General features: G+C 56.5%; 1 protein-coding gene across 1 annotated transcript; it reads left to right on the forward strand.

The window, feature by feature from the left end:
• Positions 1-240: 240 nt before the first annotated feature.
• Positions 241-10626, forward strand: CDCP2 (CUB domain containing protein 2). The gene is made up of 6 exons (XM_075759341.1): positions 241-3835; positions 5587-5934; positions 6016-6360; positions 6853-7206; positions 9884-10062; positions 10260-10626. Exons 1-6 carry the CDS (start codon positions 3760-3762, stop codon positions 10572-10574), a joined length of 1617 nt encoding a protein of 538 aa, XP_075615456.1. The 5' UTR covers positions 241-3759; the 3' UTR covers positions 10575-10626.
• The last annotated feature ends 581 nt before the right edge of the window (positions 10627-11207 follow it).

Consider the following 11207-nt stretch of genomic DNA (forward strand, 5'->3'; position numbering starts at 1 on the left):
CACTAAAATGATGGCTCCGATTCACATGTTGGGAGGAAGCGTAGGTTCCCCTCCCATCAGCAAGATTTATCTCCAGTTACCAAATACCTAGAATTAATCCAGCGTAGCTGCGGCTTTTCTATTAACCTCATCAGAGGCAGGGCTGACAAGAAAGCCATCTTTGTAACCCAAAATATGGTTCTGGCTTTTAACGCAGAGAGATCTGGGGAAGGTGTCCATGGTAGGTCCAAGGCAAGCCGTAAGACACTGATGTAGTAGAGGCGCTTCTGCACAGCGTGGGGCTGATAAGGAGTTGCTTTCTCCAGTAGCTGTCCCTGCTTTGGCCTTAGCTAGGAATACAGAGAAAATATTTTCCTCAAATATTACATACTCTGAAAACCTTCCTTACACACCTCTTGCTTTAAATGTTCTGCCTTTCTAAGATTTTGTTAAAAATCGACCCAGCCTTTTTGCGAAGGCCTGAAGTAAAACTTCACGCTCGCGTCGGAGAAGCGACGACTTTCTGCGTGAACGCTGGGACTGTTCCTTTAAACACAACCCCAATATGTCTGGGTATTTCAGCACATATGGGCCACGATGGTTAAACCCTACCCAGCTGGTCCGGCCGTTCTGCCGCGAAGCCTCCCGTCTTTGTTCGTGGCTAAAAGGGAGGGTGGTGAGAGACGGAGCAAGCTGTGAATGCTGCGGGTTGCAATCCTGCAAAGGCAGGCTGCAGGCAGAGCGGGAGGAGGTGATGCATGCCGAGCCGGCTCGCCACGCCGGAGAGGGGGTGTCTTTGCGAGACGTTCTCCGTGGGGGACAGGATGTCCTTGGAAGTATGAACTCGAAGGAGCCTTCAAACCGCCCGTGGGCACTTTGTTCTCTATTTTCCGCCCTTCTTTCCCTTCCCCCTGCTGCCTTTGTCGTTTCTGAGGCTGGCTCTCATAGTCCCCAACCCATCCCCGTGGGGACAGCCCCTTCCAGAGGCTTGTCTGGCGCTTCTGCAAAGGCAGGGACGTGGGATGGAAAGGCTCTGGGGCAGGATTTTCTCTACTGAGGGAAGATGAGAGGTTTCCTGCCCTTCGGAGGCCGGGAACTGCCCCAGGGTGGCCGTTTTATAGGGAAATGGCGGCAGTCATGAGGGATCTGTGGGGCTGGAGGTGCATGAGCTCCCTGCGGCGGTGGGTGGCCGCTGCCAGGCCAGGGGCTCGCACCCTGCTGCCGGGGCAGGGGGTGCTGGCAGGATGCTCCGGTGCTCTCGCCACCACCTGTGCAGCGCTGTGCCAGGGAGAGGGGCTTTGCTTCGCTTCCTTTCTTCTTCCTCCTGTGCAGCCTAAATACCTTCTTCATTTCATCTCATTATTTCCTGCCTAAATAATTCCTTTTTCTCCTGGGGACCGTATTTAAACCTTTGATCTTCTCTGAAGTCTCACAGTCCTGATCCCATCCTTTCTATTTAAATGAATCAAACGTCATTTTGACTCATGATTTATAAATAAGCCCACAGAGGAATAGAGGCAGTCCCAATACGGCACACCTCAAAATCACCCTCCATATCTCTGGCCGGAGCCAAATCATCCTGGGCTGATCCACATCACCTCCGGCCAGACCTCTGTGCGGAAGGACCTGCCTGGCTCCTCTGCCCCGCTCCCTGCTGCATCTCGTCCTCTCCCTCCGCCCTCCCGCCCGGCAGCTCTGGCCCAGCCGGGAACGGCCATCCCCAGGTCAGGAGAGGGTGAATGTGCCGGTGGTTGATGGATGCCGTCTCCTGGGAGGGGGACACAGCTGCTGTGCTGCACAGCCCCAGCCCCCGCCCCGTCTCCTGGGGGTATCACCGATGCAGAGCGCAGCTGGAGGGATGGAGAAGAGCGGCCGTGTAGGTGTCGGCGTCCCCGACACCGGCTCCGTGCTGGGAGGTGCCTCGGCGCTGGCGCCGGCTATGGAAGCGCTGGAGGACGGTGGGTGTTGCTGGAGATGGATGCAGCGAGGATGAATGTGTTGCTCTGTCGTGCAGCGATGGAGAAGCTGGGGAGCTGAGCACTCCTGGCTGAGCCGGGGCCATGGTTATGGAAATGTCCAGGAGAGGCCCCTGGACCGTGGGCTGTGGTGCCAGACCTCTGCTGCCTCTTTGCTGCGGGCTCTGGCCCCCGCACATGTTGTACAAAGCGTGGGGACAGACCTCCTCTCCAAGCCCGTTAGGGAAGCAGCTAATTAAGCTCTGCAGTGTCCCTGGGAGGTCAGAAGGAGATGTGCCAGCATCACGGCCATCTCCCAGAGCCTGCACCGGAGTGGGAGCTTTGCGCTGCACCCCGGGACAGGGAGGGCTGCCTTGCATCTCCTGGTTCGAATGTGCATTTGGTCCTGGTGCTCCTGGGGCAATGAGATGCCCAACACCCCGGGACAGGTACCCTGACGTCCCCTGCCTTGACTGGGCTCAGGACGGAGGGCTCCTGGTGGGGTGCCCCGATGCTCCCACCAGCCCTTGGTATGGCTCCAGTGAGGCCGGGCAGCAAGGAGAGAGCCTGTACAAATATTATTGTTGTTATTATTACCCATAAATATATGCAGGCACTTAACGACCTTGGCATGGAGCATTTCCTGGGGATTAATGACCAGTTGGCGTTAATGGTCCTTAGCTGCACCTCGGGCCATCAGCTCCTCCCAGGCCATCATTAATCCACAGGAAACGTCTCAGGCATCGATCCTCATTGCTTAATTAATAAATGCAACTTGTCTCCCCGCCTGAGATTTACAGATACTCACTGCTGCTTTCCCCGCTGCTTTGAAGGTGACTTTTTTTAGCACAGGTCCCTCATGCCAGCAGGCCTTGGTGGGTTTTTGTTTCCTGGCATTCATCTGGGTGGGGGTTATGGCAGCAGGAAAGTCTTTTCTCTCCTGGGCAGGAGGGAAGGAACTGAAACGCTGCTGGGTTTGGGGTTTCTCCAGCTAACGTGGCACAGCAAGGAGCACATCTTTCCCACCAAACGCAAAAGCTTGATTACCTTCAGCCGAGTGCATCCAAAAGCCTGGGCGAGAAGAAGCGTGAGCCAGCACGGAAGAACATGGCAATTCTCCAAGGCCTTAGCACGTTCTATAATAATCGATAGTTTTTGCCCATGAGTCACAAATCATCTCTAATCTTTCTCAGGGGAGGTGGGATTTGCTATCTTTAGTGCTCGCGACTGCTGCTTTCCCGGGCTGAGCATCCCGCTGAGCCTGGGCACTCGCTGCAGGGATGCTGACCCAGCAGCCGACGTGGAGACGCGGCTGCGTTTAAATCCCGTTCCCTGTTTCTCTGGCCTTTACCACCGGTTGGCTTTGTGCAGTGGGTGCCGCAGTATAAATCACGTTAATTCCTGAGGTGCTTTTCCACGGTAAGTCTGAAATTCCCATTTTGGTTCGCTGGCTTGCCTGGCGAACTAAATTATTTTCATAGCCCCTTAAGGGCATATTGTCAGCCCAGACTTACTGCTGTTATACACCATATCTGAAACATTAATATCTCTTCTAAATATAGTGTATTGACAAGGTATCTGGTATAGTGTAAATCCTTGGGACATTTGATCCAGATCATTAAAACTGAGTGAAGGAAGGGAGGAATAGATCAAGTTACCTTGCCGCTCTTAATTCAAACAAGCGATGAATTATTCATTCCGCTATTAATTCTACAGTCCTCCCGCTTTTTATTTATTTCTCTCTTTATTTATTTTTTTTCCTCCTGGACAGACAGCTCCGAAAGGATGCTTGGGTGCCGATGAGGGGAGATTTGCCTGCCAGAGGATGGGGCGCGCAGGGGCGGGCTGCCTGGCAGCGCTGGCCGTGCTGTGCGGGGTTCTTGGGGATGCTCCCAGCAGAGGTAAGAGCCCGGTTCCAGCTCCCAGTGGGGACCTTGGGGCCAGACGGGCATCCGTGGTCCCCGGGGAGGAGAGGGCTGTTTGCGGGCGCAGCAATGGCTCTGGAGTGCGAGCGGGTCCCAGCCCTCAGCCCACGCAGGGAGAGGGGTTCGCTCAGGCCAGGGAAAGGAGCTGGGATCTGCAGCTGCCGTGCGTGGCAGCAAGTGTGGGACACCGCCGCGCGCTTGAGTGTCTGCTTCGTGCTTATTTTACTGCAGATTGCAAGTAGGGGTTGTCCTGTTGTGTATAGGTGCTTTGCTGAAGCCTTTGTTAACTTCTGGAGTTGCACATGCCTATATAAAAATATATACACACATATACATATATATGTGAATGTATGTATACGTGTGTATGTTGCTGTGCATGTACTAAACCCCTCACCTTACCTGGATAAAACACCCGCCGGGACGCAGGGCAGGGTTAGCAGACAACACGGAACTCTGGGCGCAGGGTGGGCCAGGTCAGCCCAGTAACTCGGCTAACGAGCCATACCCCTTCCCGAAAACGGCAGGGCCTTTCTCACAGAAGGGCGACGTCGGAAATCAAAACCCATCCCAGCCCCGATGCGGGTGCTCCTGCCCGGTGCTGCCTGCTCCCCCCCTGCCTGCACCCATCTGGGGTCCCCGGAGCACCTCCAAGGCTCCCAGCCCTTAATCCATCAATATTCCTGCACCGCGGCTACTCACCCCTCCCGCGGACTCCTCTCTTGCATACTTATTTCAATAACGTTATTCTTTTAGTACCAGCCCCATATTACTTTATTGCCTATCCCCGGTAATTAGCAAGGCGATTTTAGATCTGGCCAGCTTTGCTGCTTGTGCCAACACACACACGTGTGCGCACACCCTCCCCTTACCCATTTGCCGTGGTGCTGCATCACGCACATCCGCAGGACACCCCCGCACACGCCTCGCCGGTAGGTCACTGCACCAGCGAGCGTGATGAAAAGCAACGCGCGCTGCCTGACTATTGATTTGCAATATACTTGGCCCAGATTGATGGCAGCCAGCGCCCAGCCTTGCTTGGGAACCCGCACATGTCCCCCGGAGGCTACGCAGGGTCTGCATCCCTTCCAGACGTGATGTATGTGCCCGCTATATCAGCCCCTTCACCCCAACCCTAACCAGACCTCGGGACAGGTGTCAGCCACCCCACCCCCCCGCCTTATTTTACAATAACCATGTCTCAGTATAAAGATTTCATTAGAAAATCGATCCCTATGTGCATAACTCATTGTTAAGCGCATCGAGCCCTTCACCCCTATTTCTTTCGGCTTGAATTCACCGATACCGCCATTACATGGAGAAGCGTCGTCAGCGGGAGGCACAAAGCTGAAGGGCTGGGCAGCCAGGGCCCCGGCGAGGCTGGAACCACTGAACGATTAAAACTCATTCCCTACTTTCTCTTTCCCAGCAATAAATAGACGGGGACGCCGTGCTGGGGCCGGCAGGACAAGCTCACGGGCACGGCGGAGCCCTGCCGCAGCCACGCCATGGGCGGCGGGGGGAGGAGGGGGTGGTGGAGGGATGGAAGGTGATGGGGAGGGACACGTGTCCTCCGGGGAAAAGGGGTGGCCGAGCCCAGCGGAGGGGTGCAGGGCGCTGGTGTTTCACTAGTGTCAGTGGTAGGATGGAGCTAATGCTGTGCACTCCGTCTCCGTCCTTTGAGGCTTCCCCTGGAAAGGGGACATCACATCCACCTCTCTGCTCCCCAGGCATTAAATGCGGGGGGGTGCTCTCAGCACCCTCCGGCAATTTCTCCAGCCCCAACTTCCCGGGGCCGTACCCCTATGAGACGGAGTGCACGTGGCTGATCGTGGTGGCCGAGGGCTCCTCCGTCCTGCTCTCCTTCAGCCACTTTGAGCTGGAGTACCACGTCGCCTGCGCCTACGACTACCTCCAGGTCTACAACGGGGCTGCCCGGGACCGGGGCAACCTCCTGGGCACCTTCTGTGGCCGCAGCCCCCCGCCACCCTTCTCCTCCGCCTGGCACGTTATGGCCGTCGTCTTCCGCTCCGACCGCCACGTGGCCAAGCACGGCTTCGCCGCTGCCTACCAGAAAGGTAGCCGGGAGGGATGGCGGTGGCAAAGCAGCCATCTCTCAGTCCTCCCCCACCATCCTCATCATCCGTGCCCCCTCACAGATGCCTGCGGTGGGCAGCTGACGGGGCTGTCTGGGGAGATCACCAGTCCCCGCTACCCCGAGAGCTACCCCAACGATGCTGAGTGCCGCTGGAGCATTGGGGCGGCTGGCGGTGGTGGCCCCCTCACCTTGGTGTTCACTGACTTCCAGGTGGAGGGGGGCCAGGGCTGCGGCTTCGACTATGTGGCCCTTTTTGATGGCCCCACCCCTGCCGCCCCCCACCTGGGACGCTACTGTGGCAGCACCCGCCCGCCCCGCACCGTCTCCTCTGCCCCGCACCTCTTCGTCCTCTTCAAGTCGGACTTCAACATCGGTGGCAGGGGCTTCAAGGCCCATTTCTACTCAGGTGCGGGGGTCTCGGGGCGGTGGGGCAGTGGGAAGGACGTGGGGATGGGTCCCCGGCGTGGTGGTGGTGATGTTCTCTCTCCCATGACAGCAAGAGGAGATGATAGAGGAGGGGAGCCCTTTGGGGAGAGCTCATGAGATGATGGTGTGAAGTGTAAACCACCACGCAATGCAAAAGGCATTGTTGCGGCTATCCCAGGCCTTGGGTTGTCTTTCTCCTGAGCAAGAGCCGCCCTTCTCCCTTGCTCATGCCATTCCCTGGGGATACAGGTTTTCCCTGTCTGCCCTTGTAGGACTTTGGCCACCTTGGGCATTGCCATCCCCCAAAACTGATGGGTGTCCGTCAGCCAAACGCAAGGCTGGGGAGCTGTGGGGTGGAGGGCAGAGCATGCTTTAGCAATAAAACAAGTGATCACTTATCCACCGGCTCATCCACGCCCAAGGCACTTCAGGTTTGCTTTCGTTTTTTCCTTTCCCCTTGTTCCCTGAGCAGGCGAGTGCCAGGAGGTGTTCACCACCATCAAAGGGAATTTCTCCAGCCCTCAGTACCCCAACTTCTACCCCAACAACCTCAAGTGCCAGTGGAGCATCCAGCTGCCCCCAGGCTACCGGGTCAAGATCTTCTTCTTGGACATGGAGCTGGAGGGCCGGAGCAGCCTGACAGGCAGCTGCGATTACGACCACTTGGCCGCCTTTGATGGCGGCGCCGAGAACGGGTCCCTGCTGGGGCGGTGGTGTGGGCGGGAGAGCCTGGCACCCGTCACCTCCCTCAGTAACCAGCTGCTGCTGGTCCTCCACACCGACCGCAACACGGCCAAGAGGGGCTTCTCCATCGCCTACATGGGAGGTAAGGTCTCACTTGGGTGCTCCGCAACGCATTGTTTCCATCGGGACATGCCTGAGACTGTGTGATTTCCAGAAGGACCATGCGGTGAAGATACTCGTTAGCAGGAGCAAAGCGTGGGGCTCTTCGGGGATGGAGTGGAAAGATGTGGTGGGTGACCCCAGCTCTTGCAGCCTGCAAGACACCCATGCTCCACGTCATGTTTAGTATTCAAGAGATGGTTCCTGGCTTCTCCTCCTCACATCTCTGCTGCTGTCACGCTCTGCTCCTCTCTCAGGGCATGAAGGAGAGAAAACCCAGGGGGTTTTTAGGGGACCAAAGCCCAGGGGGAGGTGACCTGTTCAAACATCACGACCCTGTTCCCCGCTCCCCAGGATGCTCCAGCCCCGCCAGCACAGAGCTGAGCAGGCAGATATAAACCACATCCTCTCCACCGGCAGCAGAGCTGGAGGGGCAGGACCCCTGGGGCACGGCGCTGCCAAATCCGCCCGACCAGCCCTACCCGGCACCTCCCCACCGCCGGCGTGCCCCGTGTCCCAGCCGGTGCATCCACAGCCGGTGGAAGGAGCACTGTGTAACCTTTCTCATGTATTTGCCAACCTTTGCACCTCAAAAGCCGGTTAATTTACGGCGTTCGTTGTATTTCAAGATAATTACATCTGAGCTGACCTGTGTGTCGGGGATGATTCAGACAGGGGCGGCCTCGCTGGAGGGCTGGAGCCGGAGCAGGGCTGCTCGGCCAGAGCTGGGGGTGGCTGGCCCTGGGTTTATGAGCTTTTATCCCTCAGCAGCAAAAATCCTTCTTTGTTTCCAGTGTAGCAGAAGGGATTTGGGGGTATGTGGCTGTAGGAGTAAGAGATGGGATGGAGTTTTGTCCTGAGCCTCTGCAGCCTCTGGAGGGAGAGAGGTTGTACCGGACATCTGGTAGGGCTTTAGTGTGCACGGCAGGTCTGTCCCTGTCCTTGTCCTGCTTATTTCTTACTGTTTTACAGCGGCGTGCAGGGAGAGAAATCTTGGCCTCACTGTGTCTGGTCATGGAGAAACCTCATTCCTGCTGGAGGAGCTTGCAGAGAGATAGATGGGATGCTAGCTGGAGAGCAGGGAGAAGCCCTGTCACGGAGACGGACGTGACTTCTCCCGGCTGCCTGAGGCTCCCGCATCCCCCGGTACACTCTGCCGGATGCATGTTGAGGGAGGACAACAACTTGGCCATGAAACCGAGCCTCCCTCTGTAAAGCTAAGGCTGCCTGCTACGTTTGCCCGGCGATTCGGGCATCTGCTTGCAATTCGCAGCCTGCGCGGCACCTCCAGCCGCCAGCGCCCTGCCAGGAGAGCGGCTGGTCGTGCCGGGAGGCGCTGGCCTCTCCCTGCCACCGGCTTCCTCGGGAGCCCTTGGTGGCAAAGGGGCACCTCAGCCTCCACGTCCGCATCCACAGCTCTTCAGCCATGCGGATGTTTTCTTTTCGGGCCCACAACAGGGCATGACTTGGGCTGGGCATGTATGATTTATGGCCATTGGAATGAAAGCCTTCACGCCAGGAGAGAAGATCCATTTTCTCTTCCTCCTCTTGATCTAATGCACTTTAGTTATTTGGTAAATCTTCTAATGGTTTTATAATGCACTAAGTGGAGCAAAGTGACACTATTTTTTCATATTGATTTTGTTGCGTCTTACCAGTTTCATAAGGCCAAGATTCAGAGGGAGCTGGAATAATTCAATAATTCATACTGCCCAAGTGGTTGGTTCAAGCTGAGCGAGGATTAACTTTAAAGAGGGGGGCATTTTTCCTCCCTGCTTCTTTTCCTGCATGGATGCTTTCTGCATCCAGAGAGGCCAAATACAGTTCCAGAGGCAGAGCGATGGAGAGGGGCTGGGTTCCCCATTGCCTCGCTCCTCAGCATCATGGGCAGCTCAAGAGCAGCTCCCTCCGTGTGCTGTTCGCCAGCTCCCCATCAAAAATAACGTTCTGGGGGAGGTGGAGGGCTGATGATGCTTGGGACAGGACCTGGGTCCCCCCAAGATGCGTCTCCTCCATTTCGTCGCTGTAAGAGTGTCTCTGGCAGGGGTGTCATAGCATGCAGGGGAGCTCTGTGCCCACGGCAAGCCAGCAGCAAAGCTCTCATGGTCAGATCCTGGGCAGCAGCTCGGATGTTTCGCTGGCTTTGCAATGATGGAGAGCGGCTGCTCTCACAGGGTAAATCCTTCCTTGCTTGTGGCAACGACAGCGCGACGATGCTGCCTGTGATGGCACTCGGGTGTCACTCGGAGAGCTGGGAAGGAGGACGAGGCTCGAGAGGGTGTTTGGTGGTGTCCTGCCCAGGGCAGAACGCAGGACAGTGCCTGGGAGCCAACTGTGTCTGACCTCGGCACAGGACAGGGCTAAAATATTGATATACAAAGTAATGCTTTCTGCATTTCATGTGTAGCTCCTTTTTCCCTGAAAACTCATCTTGTCCCGTGAGTCCTGTGGCAGCAAGGCCAGGTACTGCGAGATGCACGGCAAAGTCATGAGGCTGATGTCCCTGCTAGTCCTGGTGCTGTCGGTCGCCTGCTTCGCGTGTGATGGGGACAGCGAGCTTTGAAAGCGGCTGGGGCTCTGCACTGAGCTGCTGCGGTCGCTGCAGCCTGGGGAAATCCCCTCCCAACACGTCACTTGTACCTTGTGTTCTGTCCCGACAGTTGTGCCCATGAACGTCAGCTGCACCCGGACAGACTTCCACATCCAGATCCCCGTGCAGTCCCTGGCCCAGCTGGAGAGGAATAGGGTTTATTTGGGGACCCCCTCCTGTGCAGCCCAGGTGGTTGGTGGGAACTTTAAAATACACACCAGGTTTGACACCTGCGGCACCGAATCCCAGGTAAGCTGTCAGCAAACCTTCCTTTGAAGCGAGCTGAGTAGACGGCTAGCCCCGTTGTACCAGCTGCAGAGAGGAGTTCCCAGTCCCTGTCCCATCTTCCCAGCAGATGCTGGTCTGATTCGTGGCCAACCGCCCTCCAAACCCCTGTGAAAACGAGCTGCACAAAGCCCTGACGAGCTGCGACCCTTGTCTTGCAGAAACGCAACAACACGTCCATCATCGTCAGCACCCTCTACATCGATTTTTCAGCGGGTGACCAGGAGGACATCCACCAGTACGAGGTGCAGTGTGAGCCGAAGAAAAAGGAAGCCTCGGTGACCCTCATCGCTGGCCCTGACCCAGCCAGGCTCAGCCAGGCAGAAAACCTGGTGGATGCCCAGCAGCGGGAGGGGGGAGAGACGGACGCCCGTGAAGTCAAGAGCCAGGACACCAGCGACATCGTCTTCATCAGCATCTGCATCCTGGCCGGGCTCCTCATGGTCATCGCGGTGGTGGGGCTCGTGCTTCTGTAGGATGCTGCTCCCCAAACCTGCGATGCCAGCCCTGCTCGGGGTGGAAATAAGCCCCAAAACCCCACCCTCACCCCAGGCTGAGCACTAACACAGCTGCCCAAATGGAGACACAGCTCCCAGGCCCCGAAACAGAGCCTGAACCCAACCTCCACCTCCTCCCAGTGCCTGAAAAATCTGGGCAATAGGCAGCCATTTCCCTTCCCAATTTGTTTTCCTCTGTCTCAATCTGTCCATTTGGCTCAGGAATGCAATTCTTGTGCTTTCTAACTCTTCCCACACCTGCTTCAATTTGTTTTCTCTCTGGTGCTGCTGCTTTTGGGAAAGTAACGTTGTTTGCCGATGGCTGCAAATCATTCTGTCAATTATTTCTAGCTGAATCCTTGAAGGTACAAACCATCCCCCAATACAGCAATATTCCCAACAAATATTTTCCACGCTCCCGCCTGTGCTCAGGGGAGTAACGTAGAGCTGTGTTATAGGTATCTCCACTTGGCACGTATAGATGTAGCTCGTGTAGATGCTTCCAGGCGGTGTTTCTGGATGTCCACAGACGATGTGATGAGATGCGTTTGCCGGGCACCTTGGAGCTCCTTGTTTGATCTTCTCTTGTCATCTAACCTACCCATCGCTCGC

The sequence above is a fragment of the Balearica regulorum genome, chromosome 8 (assembly GCF_011004875.1).
Source record: "Balearica regulorum gibbericeps isolate bBalReg1 chromosome 8, bBalReg1.pri, whole genome shotgun sequence".
Classification (NCBI taxonomy): domain Eukaryota; kingdom Metazoa; phylum Chordata; class Aves; order Gruiformes; family Gruidae; genus Balearica; species Balearica regulorum.

Excerpts from the sequence above, each read along its gene's own strand:
- CDCP2 (XM_075759341.1), top strand. The coding sequence starts at position 3,760 with ATGGGGCGCGCAGGGGCGGGCTGCCTGGCAGCGCTGGCCGTGCTGTGC. Across the intron at positions 5,935-6,015 it reads CGCCGCTGCCTACCAGAAAG|ATGCCTGCGGTGGGCAGCTG; the intron begins GTAGCCGGGAGG and ends GCCCCCTCACAG. Across the intron at positions 10,063-10,259 it reads CCTGCGGCACCGAATCCCAG|AAACGCAACAACACGTCCAT; the intron begins GTAAGCTGTCAG and ends CTTGTCTTGCAG.